Below are 17,841 nucleotides of genomic sequence, written 5' to 3'. Positions count from 1 at the left end.
GATTGCATTCTATTTTAAAAAGAAGTCCAACAAAAAAGATAAATTCTTACCATGGATGGTACAAAAGGGGCAAGAATACCACCAAATCTGCATGCCATGGCACACACACCCAAGCCAGCATTTCTGAAAGAAAAAAACAACATTGCAGCATTACAAAAATAATCACCACTTTTGAAGAATTTAGTTTAATTTTGGATTGAGTGAGAACAGAGAATAAGTTAAAACTTCCATCAGGTTTAGTATTGTCCCTTGTCTTTTATGGCACTATCCCTATGATCACATGCCTTTAGGAAAGTGTGTAATGCTACTATTAAACCTCAGCGGTTTAATAGTAAGAGGGCTTACGTCAGTGACTGTGTCCTCTATTCAAGATTACTCCTCATGGTGTCCCTGTGTTACCAGGGCAAGAAGAGAGGGGAATTTTTCCCATGATGAAGCAAACAGAATTAACTGCTTTCCAGAGGTTCTAAGGCTTCCCATTCTGGCCAAAACAGAAAAACTGCACCCCCACTTTAATCAAGGTCATACGTTTGTCCGATTTAACCTATTACTTCTGTGGTCATGATTGCAATAAAATGCAAGACAAGCCATGGACCCCTACCACCCTACCCTCAATAAAAAAAATAAAAGTACAGCCAGTGACGCAGCACAACAGAATAGATACATGCAAATATTTTCATAAAGCCAGTTCCTGCAATCTGACAGTAGGATATAGACATGTGTAAGTGGGAGTGAGATTAGAAGTAACAATGCAAATCAGGATAAAGCTATCAATATTTGTCATGGCTGACATGATAATATTCCCAGTCGTACTTATAAAACACATTTACAGTCTTGAGCTGGTATGGCAAGAAATAAATATGTTCTCTGATCACAAGCCCACAGTTTTGCCCTCTGACTGGGTCACAGTGGGCTTGATTGTCTCAACATTTAAAGCTTTAGTGAAATTTTCTGAACGACTGTAAGCACTGCTCATTAACATCCATTTTCTTATAGATCCCACAACTATTGCGAATCACATTTAACGACTGCCATAATGAAAATTAAAAAACAAAACAAAAAAAACCCTCTCATGCGAGAAGAAGATGGACACAGCTGACCTCACTCTGAAAATGTCAAATACTTTTGTGACAGAGTTCTAAATCTCTATACTTTATACAGGTCAGCCAATCTGACTGTACAAAAGTTGGCCATGACAACCAGGCAACTAGCATTCATGTTCATGAAGATAAACCCTTTAACAACAAAACTGGTTTTCCCAGCGCTTCTTCCATGTTTCTCAGATGGAAGGCATATATGGATTTTGCCAGCTATCTGGATAAACTGTTTCTTGCCCACATCCCTAGTACAGACAGACAATGAACGGAAAGGGGCTCCTAAAAAGTTGGGATTTTAAAGGGCTAGAAACAGTGGGCATAATACAAAAGTTTAATGTTTATTGTGAAAAATTGAAAAATCAAGAGTAAAATAAATCAATAAAAACAAGCACATAACATCACATATGAGGGCATTGAATGGAACCAGAGGATAACCTATGGTCAACTGCCTATGTGTATAGGACAGAAGAGATTCCAATGCGTTTCAACAGAAATAGTGAAGGTCTTCAGGGACAAAGGGTTATGCAGTTTGTGATGTGATGTTATGTGCTTGTTTTTATTGATTCATTTTACTCTTGATTATTCATAATAAATGTTGTAATTTTGTATTATACCCACTGTTTCTGATCCGTTAAAATCCTAACTTTTGAGGAACCCTTTTTTGTTCATCCTCAGATGGAAGGTGTACTTTGAAGGCAAAATTGATCTGAACCAATCCAAGGAGATAGCTGGATATTATTTAGGTTAGTGAGAACATTACGAATACTGTCAGCATCCCTTGGAACACTTTTCTTCACATTTCCAGAGGGAGTCAAGCTAGATAAACAGTAAAAAAAAAAAAAAAAATAACAAAAAAATAGACAAAACACACAGAGATCCTTAGTGCTGCTCCTCTTTGCCTTGTTGCCTTAAGCACAAATTAATGACTGCCTTTCAGTAAATATAAATTGTTGTTGTATATGTTGTATATTTTCATTTATTCTATTGTGCTGTTTGTGTGTACTTTCCATGAATTCCTACTTCAGATGGTCCTTCTGCCCAAAGGTGCTGGTTTAATTGCTTTTGACACAAAAATGTGTGCCAAAAGGAATTAAACTGTGGAGTTTGCTCATTGTGAGTGCATCAGGACAAAAGTGCAGTGGACAAAACAGCGACATTTGAACAGCAGTAGTTTGAAAACAGCAGGAGTTTGGAGATAACAAACTATATTTGGTTAGTGCCTGTGTTTAATTTTAAGTACCGTATTTATCGGCCCTGAAAACAAAAGACAAACAGTGCCCGTGTGTTATACGCCGATACTATGTTTTATCGACAAGGGGGTGGGATTGGGCGGTCCGCCCCAGGAGCCACCTTTTGGGGGGGTGTCAGGCCAGGCCCCACCTCTCCTGGCCCTGGGACAGCGCTGCTTGCATAATCTAAAGTTGATTAAAAAAAATCACTTGCCAGACCCTTCTCCTACACCGTTCCTCCTGTGTCAGGGTCATTATAAAACGAAGCTTGTAAATATCTCAATAGCTCAGTTTTTTCTGGCTGCTCTCCGTCACATGATCATTTATGTAACGTCAGAGAGCAGTCATGTGACCAGGTTAGTGGGAAAAAAACCGAGCTTTTGAGGTATATGGAAGCTTAATTTTACAATAGGAGTGACACAGGAGGAGCAGTGTAGAAGGGACTGGCAGTGATTTTTTTTTCGTAACTGTAGAGAATGCTGGCAGCGCTGTCCCAGGAGACTGAGGGTCTCCTGGGTGTGTACTAGGAGAGGGGGCTGTATACTGAATGGGGGGCTTTTTACTGGATGGTGGGCTGTATACTAGGGGAGGGGGCTTTATACTGGATGGTGGGCTGTGTACTGGATGGGGGGGAGGGCTGTGTAAACATTTTTTCCTTAAACTTCCCTCTTAAATTTGGGGTGCGTGTTATACGCATGTGCGTGTTATATGGTGATAAATACAGTAAATATTTTTTTTTAAATGCCTGGTTTGGTTCAGTGCAATATTTGCTAGACATTTGTTTTTCATGGTACTTGGTAACAATGCTTGTCTCAATTAACTTTGCCAAAGGTAGCTTTTGCATCGGATGTTGCAAACCAGGCAAGTTTTGTGGCTAAGACTCCTAAAAGGAGAAGTCATCTTCTTGTTGGTGATCCAACTATAAGAGGTTACCTGATGCTACTTTCAGGAGAGAGAAAAGTCGCATTTTTGTTTACAAACTATTTTTATTATGGAAAAAGTGCATTTTAAATATTATTAAGCACGCTAGTGAAGAGTACATCGTTTTATCAGTAAGGGTGTACTCAGAATTTTCTGAGGTTTTATCTGTTCATAATTCTCAAGGGAAAACACTTTGCATAGCAAAGCTAAATGTTTGGTGAATAAATTGGTGCAAAGCTCAATGTTTTGGTTAAGTTAGTCATGATGCTAGCAGGTGGACTGATATTGAGCTATAAAAAAGAGATGGTCTGCATCCCTCACATGGCACTGAGCTTGGTTAAATATATTTATAAATTCACCCATAAGATTAAAGCAAATTTTTGCAAAAATCTTTGATGAGCACTGACCTGTATTCCTGGGATGATTATGAAGCCAGCGCACAGGTGTCAAATTAGCAAGCCTACCAAAATCAGGCATACGTTCATATACACCTGTGACACCTTGTTATTCTGTTGGAGAAATATGACAGCCACCAAAGGATCAAATAGACCAATTTGGGGGAGTGGCCAGGACCGGCATGTGTGGCTCAAAGCTCCGCTTCAGCACAATCGATCCTTTCCCAGCAGCAATTTACCGCTGAATCACGGCCCCCCAGCTGGATACCGACCCGCACACCCTCCCGGTACACGTACCGGCCTTCTGTACCCGCAAGAAAGCAAAGAAAAAAGGGAGAAAACATGACCTCCAAGATCCAAGATGGTGCCGCCACGGCCCTTGCACAGAGCACGCCAAGGGACAGTGAAAAGCTCAAAGAGGGACCCAACAAGAGGCCACCAAAGTACCAGGGTAAGGACAACCAGAGGGATAGGTTATATTATGCCCAAACCTGGGGGGGCACCAGGAACAGGACGCAGGAGGATCTCCAGAGCCATCCCATGGCGCAGAACATGACGCATCAGAGCAAAGCACAAGTAATGCTGCCTGGCAGGGAGAACCTGAGCCTACAGCAGAGCAACCCCCCTCCATGCATGTGGACACAGACAGTGAGAGCCTTGAACAACCAACTCTGGCAGACATACTCAGGGCTGTGCATATCTGCACAGCCTCTGTGGACACCCTCAAGGAGCAGTTTGGTGGGCTGAGGGAAGAAGTTTTCCTGTTAAGACAGGGCATGCAAAACATTTTTGCATGCACGACTGCAGTTGAAACCAGAGTGAGTGATATTGAAGATAAACTCCCGCCAGTTGCTCATGAGGCCCATGCCGCATATCAGCTTGCCAACAACACTAATAACAGAGCAGACAATATGGAAAATCGCCTAAGACCCAATAATATCTGTATTGTAGGATTGTCAGAGAAAACAGAAGGGGGAGACACTACTACCTTTGTAGAGACTTGGTTGATTGAGTTATTTGGGAAGGAGGCTCTTTCCCCATTCTTTACAGTAGAATGAGCGCACCGCACCCCAGGTCGCCCGCCACAGCCGGGAGCTCCCCCCAGACCCATCCTGGCCTGAATGCTGCACTACAGAGATAGGGAAGTGGTGCTGAGGAATGCACAAGAGAAGGCCAATATTCAGATAAATGGGGTCAGAGTGTCATTCTACCCTGACTTCTCAGCAGAAGTGCAAGAATGCAGAGCCAAATTCTCGGATGTGAAGAGGCGATTAAGATCTCTGCAGCTTCCATATGCTATGTTATTCCCCACCAAGCTAAAAGTTACAGCCAACAGACAAGCCCCCTTCTTCGAATCAGCTCAGGATGCAGCCGTGTGGATGGACCATAATGAGCAAGCTCCATGCCACCAAGACACAGAGGAAGAAGGAGCAGACCAGTCTGATCTGTCTACTACTGAGAGCACTTGGTGACCCTAGGGGGTCCCCCCTATATATACAGTCTGTTCCATGCTCACCGGTTGCCCCCTGGATGGAGCTGGTATTTCCCTCTTGATCCTACGTTTTATGTGCCATTCCCCCTCCCCCCCTTTTCTTTTCTTTTTTACTTCTCCTAATCCCCCTGGATCTTACTCTCACGTTGAGAGTTTTATGCATATGGGAAACAACCTTGCCTTATGCTGCTGGGACTCTTGATATTGCTACGAGGACCGTGAGCTATCTTGTAAAGAATGCAAGCAAAAATGCGCTCTTCTCTCTATGTGAGAGATAAATCAAGATCACCATGTTGGTTTTTGTTACAAGTTCGACTAAAATGGCACATCCGGTTGACGGCCTAGCTTGTTCTTTTTCTATATTTGCCACACATACACCGAAAGCCATGCCTATATGCTATTGCTTTATGGAACTGCTGCTCAGTAGCAAGGGGTATGACTGAAATGGAAGATCTAGAGCCCAAGCCTAAATTCCCTGAATGGAGAATGTCATCGAGCCCACTCTACCTCTAGAGAGATAAACCCATGATTTTGACTAGCCTTGGGGGTGTAGATTCACTACAGAACTCTCTGGGAACTATACTAGGAAAATGTCTCACCCTAAGGACATGCATAATATTTTCCCATGGCCGAGTTGCCGATAATGTCCTGGAATGTGAGGGGTCTAGGCTCCCCACTAAAGCGTATGATGATATCTACTTGTTTGAGAAGGTATCACCCTATGATTTTATGCACGCAGTAAACGCATTTAACTGCTGAAACTCAATATTGCCTTAAATATGCTTGGAGGGGGAAGAGCCTACCATTCTACTCACACCACCTATTCAAGGGGTGCGAGTGTAATGATCCATGGGTCATTATTGCTTGCGTATATATACCCCCGCCATTCTCTGTGACGGTGCTCCGGCTACTGCTAACATATTTGGAGGGCCAACCGGACTTGCTGTTACTGGTGGTGGGAGATTTTAATTGCTGATTGAGTCCCTCCATGGACAGACACCCAAGTTTAGGGGTCTGTGCCGCATCGAGGGACTCTCCATTGCTTAGACTGCTCAACGAGGTGGGTTGGGTTGACATATGGAGACACAAAAACCCTACTGAAACAATTTTCCTGCTTTTCCAAAAAACACGGGACGATGTCCAGAATTGATCTAGCTATAGGCAACCTTGCCATGCTCCCATCCATCTCGGAAGTTATATATAAGCCCCTTAGTGTATTGGATCAGTCACATTTGGTGATCAGCCTGATCATAGCTCCATTATCTAAACTTCCAAGAGCCCCATGCAAATTTAACGCCTTCTGGCTGAAATTATTTTTGACTCAGAAGGAGATGGAGGGGAGCATGAGGGAATTTCTGGACAGTCAGGAATTAGCAGAGTCCCCGGTTACACAGTGGGATGCCTTCAAGGCATATGTGAGGGGACTACTCATCTCAGAAAAACTCATCGGGGCACAGAGAGGATCTCGAAAAACAGGTGCAAGAGCATGAGGAGCAATATGTACATACCCTGACAGACTCGGCTAGGGAGGCATGGCAGTCAGCTCAATCGGCATATGAACGGCTGCTGTCCTCCACGGCAGAGAAGAGATTATTTTTCTCCAAGTTAGCATTCTATGAGGAGGGAGATAGTACGGGGCGCCTCTTAGCTAGGATAGCTAACTCCCAAAAATGCTCCCCCATGGTAAGATAGTGATCTCCCCCAAACTAATACTGCTAGAATTGGCCAGATTTTATGAGAACCTGTATCTTCCAACAGGGCAATACACCCTAGAAGAACTTACAGAATATTTACAATGGGTAGTCTTCCTGCAACTCAAAAATGATCAAAGGAGGGCCCTAGATGCCCCTCTTACTTTGGAGGAACTACAGATAGCATTGTCGGCGTTCCCTAACTGTAAGACCCCCGGGGCAGACGGGATACCCATGGAGGTTCCCTAACTGTAAGGCCCCCGGGCAGACGGATACCCATGGAGGTATATAAGCAGTATGCAGACATACTGTTTAACTTTTAAATGTGTTTAATACAGACAGGGAACAGCGGGTCTGGGCTCCCTCTATGGCTATGGCCAATATAGTTCTTATATTGAAACCTGGAAAAGACCCTCTGGACCCAGGCTCATATAGACCCATATCTCTACTACAGAGTAGGCATGTGTAGACTGAAATATTTCATTTCGGAATTTCGTTTTCTTCCGAAAAATAAAATTTAGTTACTCCCGAAATTCGTTTTTATTTATTTAGTTTTTCGTTAAAAAATTGCATTCGTCCAACAATCCAAATTAATTAAGGTCGAATCTGTCATTAAAGGCTTATGGTGTCTGTCAAATGTTTAAAGAAGATTCGACGGAGCACCAAAACTCACTTATGATGCTGCAATCATACATTCCCGGTCGACTACAAGCTATAGTAGGATTCTAATGTTGTACGTCTTCTATGGGTTTTTTTTAAGGCTATTTGCATTGCACACAGGTCATTAGCATTAAGAAAAAGAATGCATCCATACCCCCCAGGCAGCCATCCGTGCATCTGGGGTCACATCCCACCCCTTCCCTTTAGGTAGGGGAAGGCGACAGGGGTGCCCTTTATCACCCCTGCTCTTCACCTTAGCCACAGAGCCTCTGGCGATCAAAGTAAGAGCCAATCCGTGTATTACAGATTTTAGATATGGGGACAAACAAGAGAAACTGATGTTATACACAGATGACACCATTATCTTGCTTGGGGACATAGATGGTTCTCTTACAGTTTACCATAGTGGAATTCGGCAGATACTCAGGACTCCAGATCAACTAGACCAAATCCTCTCTGATGCTCAATGATGAAGGGGGAACGCCCCCCGCCACTAATGCTGTCCCTTTGACTACCTCATTTGGATATCTAGAAATTCAGGTGACCCCTAAGATCTGTGACTATGACAGATTAAACATATCCCCGCTGCTACAAAGGTTCAGGGATCAGATTAAAACATGGAATTCACTCTGTCGGTAGCAGATAGCGTGAACCTCATTAAAATTACCCTTATGCCCCAGTTGCTATATGTACTCCATAATGCGCCAGTGGTAGTGACTTTAAAGACGTTCAGAATTATAAATTCCCTTTTTGGAATGCTTATATGGAAAAATCGCTCACCCAAGATTAAACTTGAGTACCTCCCAAATCCCTGGCTCTATTTTATAGCTGCTCAGTTACAGCAACTGATTGGCACACTACATTCAAACTCAAGAGGGTATTGCTGGTGGCTCATCGGAGTTAGTGATGTTACACACAATAAAGAGTAGTGCTTGAATATGTGCTTGAATATATATGTGGCTTTGGTATGTAATGATATGTTTACTTTAATAAACTTTTTACTGGCTAAAACAAAATAGACAAATTTGACCAATTTGAAACATTGTTTTCTGATATCTTTTAGTTGCCTGTTTAACCAGTTTCAGACCAGACCATTTTGCTGGCTTAAGACCAGACCATTTTTTGCGATTTGGCATTGCGTCGCTTTAACTGACAATTGCGCAGTCATGCGACATGGCTCCCAAACAAAGTTGACATCCTTTTTTCCCACAAATAGAGCTTTCTTTTGGTGGTAATTGATCACCCCTGTGGTTTTTATTTTTTGCGCTATAAACAAAAAAAGAGCGACAATTTTGAAAAAAAACTCTATTTTTTACTTTTTGCTATAATAAATACCCACCAAAAATATATATAAAAAAACGTTTTTTCCCCTCAGTTTAGGCCAATATGTATTCTACATATTTTTGGTAAAAAAAACAAAAAAACCCCGCAATAAGCCTTTGATTGGTTTGCGCAAAATTCATAGCGTTTACAAAATAGGGGATAGTTTTATGGCATTTTTATTAATTTTTTTTTACTAATAATAGCGGCAATCAACGATTTTTATTGTGACTGCGACATTATGGTGGACACATCGGATATTTTTGACACATTTTTGGGACCACTGTCATTTATACACCAATCAGTGCTATACAAATGCACTGATTCCTGTGTAAATGACACTGGCAGTGAAGGTGTTAACCAGGAGGTGGCAGTGTAGGGGTTAAGTGTGTCCTAGGGGTGTGTTACTAACTGTGGGGGGCGTGGCTGTGTGTTAGTGAACACTGATCTCTGCTCCAATCACAGGGAGCAGAGATCAGTGCCACTTGTTGCTAGGCAGAACGGAGAGATGCTGTTTACTTCCACATCTCCCTGTTCAGCCTCCCCGTGAGATGATCGTGGGTATCCCCACGGCGATCGAGTCCACGGGACCCGCGACCGGACTCACGGGGGTCCCGACCGGCAGGGCGGCAATTTCAAATGGACGTACCTGTACTCCAATTTGCCCGCCCATGCCATTCTGCCAACGAACATCGTCGTGCGCCGGTCGGGAAGTGGTTAAACTATGCCTGTGTGTATCCCATAACTGTCCTCTTGTTAGTGCCATTAGGGTTAAGAATCCTGGCACCACCCACACTAGATAAAAGAACCTCTTGGAGAGCACTGGGCTGACCTGAAGAGGGAGGCCACTTCCCCTGAAACGCAATTTCCCTGCAACCACGGTGTGTCCCCCTGTCAGCTGGCACAACCTGGAGTCATGCGATTGCAAAGGCAGGACCTGCCTCCCTGTGGACTTGGGATCCCTGGTCTGAATGGCCGGCTTGTGCACAGCTCGTCAGTTGCTGCATTCCACTCCTCTCAGCCTCTGCTCTCCCACCATCCAGATGATCTCACTTTGTAAGCTGGCTTAGAATATCTACATGAACACTTGGCTTTACATTACTTTTGTGAATGTAACTTGTTTTCGTCACTTATCTATTTTAACTTTATTGCACAAGGAGTCCATGCACTTTGTTTTCTCTTTATGTCTTCACAGTTTCCAGTGTCCCTCTGCCAGACAGAGCTGCTTGGTCTTGTGCATTAGCTGGGCTTAACCTCTTACTTGGTGAAATTTTAGATTGCTATATATTCTCTATGGACAGTGATTGTTCTAAACTTGGGGTCACCTAGAGCCTATAGCTCTCCTACTGAAACTTTTTATTTTTTATATTTCACCAAGCTTGTTTACCAGGCCTTTTCTGGAACTTTTTGTTTTCAAATTTAAATTGGTATTGTTTGCTAGAAAATGACTTAGAACCCCCAAACAATATATTTTTTTTTAGCAGAAACCACAGAGAATAAAATGACAATTATTGCAATATTTTATGTCACAGTGTATTTATTTGCTCAGCGGTCTTTCAAATGCAATTTTTTTGGAAAAAAAAAAATTAATTTTAATGAATAATAAAAAAAACAAAAACACAATAGTTACCTAAAGTTTTTGGTATAATGTGAAAGACGATGTCATGCTGAGTAAATAGATATGCAACATGTCATGCTTTAAGAGTGCGCACCCTCGTTGAATGTTGACAAGTACTTAAAGCGGGATTCCACCCTAAAGTGGAACCTCCGCTGATCGGATCCCCCGCCTCCGGTGTCACAATTGACACCTTTCAGGGGGGAGGGGGGTGGAGATACCTGTCAAAGACAGGTATTTTCACCCACTTCCGGGCATAGACTCCCGTGGGAGTCTACGCCATTTCCTGCCCTGTCGCGCTGTCTGCTGGGACACACACGGGTCCCAGTGACAGCGCGGAGATTTCCTATTGCGCGGCGAGGCTCGCGCATGCGCAGTAGGGAACCGGGAAGTGAAGCCGATTCGCTTCACTTCCTGATTCCCTCACCTAGAATGGTGGCGACAGCAGCCGAGAGCCGAGCGATCGATCGGCCTCGGCTGCCGGCATCGCTGGAACCCGGGACAGGTGAGTGTCCATTTATTAAAAGTCAGCAGCTGTAGTATTTATAGCTGCTGGCTTTTAATATTTTTTTTTTTGGTGGAATCCCTCTTTAAAGATCTCCATAGGCGACATTTAATTTTTTTACCTGCTTAAATTCACATAGTTGGTGAGGTTGAAAAAAAGACATCAGTCCATCCAGTTCAACCTATGATGTCTGTGAATGTGTTTTTTGTCAATAGTACATTGTATATCCCTGTATGTTGTGGTCGTTGAGGTGCCCATCTAATAGTTTTTTAAAACTATCGACTCTCCCTGCTGATACCACTGTTTGTGGAAGAGAATTACTGTTCTGACAGTAAAAAACCCTCTACGCAGTTTATGGTTCTCTTCCAACTTTAGAGAATGGCCGCGTGTCTTTTTAAATTCCCTTTCACCAAATCATTTTTTCCCTATGCTAGGGTCATTTGTACATTGATATCATATCCCCTCTCAAGCGTCTCCTCTCCAGAGACACTAAGTTGTAAGATGTTTACATTCCTTGAAATAGGAATAAAGTGATTTTTTTTAAAGAACAGTGTAAAAATAAAAAATAAAATGTAAAATAACAAAAACATTTTTTTTTTAAATGCGCCATGTCCCGCCGAGCTCATTTGCAGAAGCGAACGCATACGCGAGCAGTGCCCGCACATGAATAATTCTAGAATTCAAGAATTTTTGTATGATAGATTAAGTATTTTATGCAATGACACAGGGTTTATCGTTATATATGATTGTTGGATTGAATGTATTTCACAAGTGTACAGTAAGGGATTAGGTTAATAGCAGTGAGTTCACTATCACCAGATTGTGCAATTATAGATTTGCGCTGCTTGCTTCTTTTTTCTTGGCAAAAATGGAGACTTGCATAATTCTGGCTATAGACTTGCAGGGCTCGTGCTATAGACTTGCGGGGCTCTTGCTGTAGACTTACCACTGCAACTTTGCTCTCGCTATAGACGTGCCACGCAACTAGAACTTGTGCTTCAAGTGCTCTGCAAGTGTACAACTTACCAGGGAAAATGTGCAGCAAGTTCACAAGATTTACGATTCAATACTGCCACTAATGTGTGGAGAGTTATTCTTGTCATCTGGGAAAGGAGGTCTTGTTCTAGAATTATTGCTCTCATGCTAATGATTGTGGCAATACCTCACATGTGTTGTTTGAACATCGTTTATATGTGTGGGCACAACTTACGTATGTGTTGGCTTCTGCATGCGAGCTTTACATTTTTATTTCTATTTAACTTTTTTTTACACTGTCCCTTTAATTTTTTTTATCACTTTTATTCCTATTACAAGGAATGTAAATATCCCTTAGGCCGCGTACACACGCGCGGACTGTTGGCCCAACTTTGTCCGTCCAACAGTTTGAGCGAACAGTCCGCTCAAACTTAGCATGGACGGACATGGCCACACACGACGGACGAACAGTTTGCTGAAACCGTGCGCGATGACGTGAACGGCGCGTACGACGGGACGAAAAATACGACGTCCTATACACTGCAATGCAACCTTCCGACGTGGAAATCCTTTCTGAGCATGCGCGAGACTTAGTTGGCCGAACAAGCCTACACACGAGCGAACAGTCCGCTGAAACCTTGTTTCAGCGGACAGTTTTTCGGAATTTCCGTAAGACCTTGTTCGGCCAACTGTCCGCTGAAACTGTCCGCTGCAGCCCCACACACGAGCGGACTGTCCGCCCAAACACTGTTCAGCGGACAAGGTTGGGCGAACAGTCCGCGCGTGTGTACGCGGCCTTAGAAATAAACATGACAGGTCAAAAGACCACAAATCTCTAATTTCCCTTTATGCCTCATGCACACTGGATGTTTTTACAGCTGCTGTTTTTGGCTGCAGGTGTTTTTTTCTGCAGCTAGTAAACTCTCCAGCATGTTATCCTATGTGTCCATGCACACATAGGCTGTTATTAGTGTTTTTTTTGGGGTGGGTTTTTTTCTGGCTGTAAAAAACCCAGAAAAAAAAATTGTTTATGCCGACAACTGGAAAGTGATGAATGAGGTCGCTCCGGTCCTCAAAGGGCATAGAGCCCAGTGGGGGCCATCTTGCCCTCACTTGACTTCCTGCCCAGATCGCTTCTGGGCATTGCTGATGGCTCCTGTAAGAAACGACCGGGAAGCAGGAGGGCACCTCTTCCGTCACCTCTAAAAGTGATCCCGCAGCCATTTTTATCCTATGGGGATTTGCCCATAGTGAAAAGCTAGCTGATGCCATAACACTGGTATTAGATGTCAAAGTAATGACTTATTTTTACTATGAGGCAGTCAGCAAGTGGTTAATATAAAATTCAGGAGTTTTGTGGATATGCATTTAAACTGAGAAATAAGGGCAGAGATTTAAATGATTCTACATTAGCATTCCTGTTCCCAGCAGGTTAAAACAAATGTTAGGGGTTTGTGTTGTTAAGGACTGGGCTGATGGGGTAATTAATTCAGTTGAAGTTTCTGATGCTAAAAATACAGCAGTAGTAGCAAGGTTTGTCACATCATGTGCACCAATGCTCACAGTTTAGGCAAAAAGCTTTGTGAGCGGATAGCTTTCCTGTCTAGGGACAACATGGATTTTGTTACGATTACAAAGACACGATCCAAGGATTCAAATGACTCAGAAATAATCGTTCCAGTGTACACATATGGGAAAGACAGAGTAGAGAGGTGGAGTTGTCATATACACTATGTCAAAAATAGCATAAGGCTAGCATTAACTCAAAAAACAAATGTAATACTTAAAACCCCCAAGGTCTACCTTCCAACCAGAGAGGCATATTTCCTTAAAACTGGTGTAGTATACAGACCCCCGGGACAGACTGAAGATTACGATAACTTGTTGATTAACAAGATAATCCAATTAACAATGAATTAGGACAGGTTTTCTTATGGGTGACTTTAACATGTTTGGTATCAACTGGAATTCTCAAACTGCAATTACAAACAGGAGCAGGTATGTAATGGAAGCACTGAATGGGGTTCCTCTGATACAGTTAGATGGCTTTCACACCGAACCGCGGAGGGCGTCGGTGGTAAAGCAGCGCTATTTGCCCACTAGCGGGAGGTTTTAACCGAAACCGAAAAGGGGTTAAATCCTCCCGCAAAATGCCACCGAAACTGCGTTTTGGTGACGGTATTGCAGCACTACCCCATTGATTTCAATGGGGAGCAGCGGTGGAGTAGAGGTGATTTCACCGCTTCAAAGAAGCTGTTGGCAGCACTTTTTGTGACGCCCTGCCAGCGCACCACTCTAGTGTGAATATCCCAATTTATAAAAAACAAAATTCTTCATCAGTTTAGGTCAATATGTATTCTATAAGCGTATATTGAGTGGTTTATGCAAAAGCTATAGCGTCTATAAAATAGGGGATAGATTTATGGCATTTTTTTTTTTTTTTTTTACTAGTAATGGGGGCGACCAGCGACTTATCGGGAATGCGACAATGTGGCGGACAGATTGGACACTTTTTTGGGACCATTGACACTTGTACAGCGCACAGAGCCAAAAAAAAAGCCATTGATTACTGTATAAATGTCACTGGCAGGGAAGGAGTTAAAACTAGGAGTGTGTTCCCTAGGTGTGTTCTAACTGTGAGGGGATTGGACTGACTGGGGGAGGAGACAGATTGTTGTTCCTACTTAGTAGCAACTAGGGATGAGCCGAAGACCCCCTGGTTCGGTTCGCAGCCCCCCTTTGACGCTACGGGAAAGTCACTGTGTGTCAGAAGGGGGCGAGGTCACCCGGTGATGTCACCGAGTGGGCCCACCCTCAGTTATAAAAGAGCTGTCACCTGAGAGGGCGGTCATTACGGTGGGTGCCTCATGGTGCCAGATCGGTCACTTTTTTTTTCTTTTTCAGTCCGTCGGTGGAGCAAGAAAACTTGTGGGACATTTTTGTTTTATTTTTTTAATAAAGGACTTGTCCCCAAGCCGTGTCATGTCATTTTTATAATTTTCACACTTTCTTTGTGAAATGGTAGGGGTACATTTGTACCCCATTACCATTTCACACGGGGGGCAGGATCTTGGGGTCCCCTTGTTAAAGGGGGCTTCCACATTCCGATAAGCCCCCTGCCCGCTGACCCCCACAACCACCGGGCCATGGTTGTGGGGATGAGGCCCTTGTCCCCATCAACATGGGGACAAGGTGTTTTGGGAGGCTACCCCAAAGCATCCTCCCCATGTTGAGGGCATGTGGCCTGGTACGGTTCAGGAGGGAGAGCCCCCTCTTTTCCTGAGGGCTACCAGGTTGCATGCTAGGATAAGGGTCTGGTATGGATTTTTGGGGGGACACCCACGCAATTTTTTTAAAAATGTTGGCGTGGGGCTCCCCTTAATATCCACACCAGACCTGAAGGGCCTGGTATGGAATTTGAGGGGACCGCCACACAATTTTTTTTTACATTTTGGTTTGGGGTTCCCCTTAATATGCATACCAGACCCAAAGAGTCTGGCAATGGACTGTGGGGGAATCCCATGCCATTTTTCTCAATGGATTTTATGTGCATTTCTGGGCTTGAGAATTCATTATAGCCGCGAGTACTTTTAAATTACTTTTTTTTCCTTTAGACACCCCCCAGGTACGAAATTTCAAGGAATACTTCACTTTTATAGTTTCACTTTAAGAATTATTAACCACTTCAGCCCCGGAAGAATTTACCCCCTTCCTGACCAGAGCACTTTTTTTAAATTAGCATTTATCCCATAGACTTTTAAAGGGTGTTCGCGGCTTTCGAATTTGCCGCAAACCCCATATTGTTCGCTATTCGGCGAACAGGCAAACACCCGATGTTCAAGTCGAACTTATGTAGACTCGAACATCGGGTTCATCCCTAGTAGCAACACACGATCTGTTTCTCCTCCCCTGACAGGACAGGGATTTGTGTGATTACACACACAAATCCCCATTCCTGCTCTTGTTCTCACAATCATGGGTTGCTGGCGAGGATTGCACCACACGCATTGGGTCCCCTGATGCTGCAGTAAATATACAGCGCTGGAGCCGCAGTATATATACACAGCGATTCATGCAGCAGCACCATTCTGCCGCCGTATATATACACAGGAGCTGGTCGGGAAGTGGTTGACTGATTTTTTTCTAATCAATCTCTTCCAACAGGAGAAGTTCCCCATGACTTGTAGACAGTTAATATTGTACCTATCGACAAGAAGGATAGCAAGGTAGAAGCTGGCAATTACAGGCCAGTGAGTTTAACATGTCTTGTAGTCAAATTAATGGAATCACTCAGAAAAAGGAGGATCATTGATCACTTAAAAACACACAACTTGCTGGACTCCAAGCAGCATGGCTTTACTGGGGGCAGATCATGTAAGACTAATTTGACTGGATGTCTTGACTATATTACTAATGTTTTGGACCAGGGTAGTGCTGTGAACATAGCATATCTTGATTTTAGCAAGGTATTTTATACAGTATCCAAAAGTATCCAATGTTTAGAACTCATCAGCTGTGTCCATTTTCTCTTCATACGCAGTCAGAATTAATAGGAATAGTTAATAATTTGTTTTTACGTGTTGGTATGTTCTAGGCTCTTCATCAATAATAAAACAAGATATTAGTGCTGATTTCAGTATACTGCTAACGACTGCTAAAATTGAGCTCCAGGCACAGCTATTCTTAAATTAATGTAAAGCTATGTTCAGCTACTGAAGATTTAAAGTGGTTGTAGACCCTTACATATACCCAGTGGCGTGACTAGCCTCAGGCGATACACAGACATAAAACAAATCCTCCTACGCACGTTGTAACTGTTTATCTACAGTCATCTGTCCTCCACAGTCTTTCAAACACATATTTTACATAGAATCTCTGAGCTCTGAAAAGTGGGGAGCTCCTGAATCCCATTTCCTTATCCCCCAACCTACCAACCCAACCCCCCCCCCCCCCATCTCTATATACACCAGAATTCATTTTCACCAGCTACTTCTTGGATGCCTTAAACCAGGCATCCGGGTCTTCTCTAATGCATAGGCACGCAGACTTGTTGTACAGGTACTCATCCGACTGCTCTGATGAGTAGGAACCGACTCGGACATATACACCATGACACGGACACAGACGCATTACTCTTTGGAAATACTTACCTTAGGACTACCTCGGTATAGATTGTACAGTTTATCTAACACCTACCCTTCGCTAAAATCTTCCATTGTACGCTTGAGAAACTCCATGTCGCGATGAACTAATAGATTGATGTCCCTCCACTACAGTATGTACTACCTTTGGTTTAACTATATGGCTACTTTGTTATAATTGGACATATGTATGACAACTCTGTTATTGTGATTGACTTACGTTTCTTAAATAAAATCTTTTTTGGAAAAAAAAAAAAAAAGTGGGGAGCAGGAATCTGAAGTATCACACGGCAGAGCTCAATAAGGGGAGAGCTCTGAGCCCTGATTGGAGGAATAGGACACACTCCCCGCCTCACAGTACACAGAAACACGCACAGCTGTGTAATGGAGCTCTCCTCCCCATCATCAATTATCTCTTGGCATAGAGAAAATCTGTCAGAATTGACTCATGCAGATAACAGAGGAACAAGGCGGCAGAGAGAAATCACACTCGGGGCTTTGGATAGAGACATGTATAGAAAGATATGCTTTGTTTATATTTCATAACCCAGACTTGGAGCAGATAAAGGGGTACGTTCAATTATATTTCTAAAAAACACATTACTATTCTTAACTAACAGCAAACAGGTTACTGGGCTTTGAATTTAGTTGCTGTCCATAGTTCAGCTTTAAGCTGGACAAGGTAGAAAATGTAGCAACAAAGAAAGACAGATCAGAAACATAAAAATAACAGTGTGAACCACTTAGGTATTTAAACGTACTCTATACGGGCAATTGAATGTTAGCTGAACTGAAACAGC

General features: G+C 43.1%; 1 protein-coding gene across 4 annotated transcripts in view; it reads right to left on the bottom strand.

Annotated features, from left to right (window-relative positions):
• Positions 1 to 17,841, bottom strand: part of LOC143930192 (solute carrier family 22 member 15-like) — a 539,229-nt gene that overhangs the window by 124,313 nt on the left and 397,075 nt on the right. For all 4 annotated transcript variants that reach the window (XM_077454241.1, XM_077454242.1, XM_077454243.1 and 1 more), the window contains one exon: positions 51 to 123. In XM_077454241.1, the coding sequence (XP_077310367.1) occupies positions 51 to 123 (73 nt within the window). The remainder of the gene's footprint in view (positions 1 to 50; positions 124 to 17,841) is intronic.

The sequence above is a fragment of the Lithobates pipiens genome, unplaced genomic scaffold (assembly GCF_037356315.1).
Source record: "Lithobates pipiens isolate NorthernLeopardFrog02 unplaced genomic scaffold, aLitPip1_a1.2 Scaffold_25, whole genome shotgun sequence".
In the NCBI taxonomy this organism is placed as follows: Eukaryota; Metazoa; Chordata; class Amphibia; order Anura; family Ranidae; genus Lithobates; species Lithobates pipiens.
This window is presented reverse-complemented; position numbering and strand designations above follow the sequence as displayed.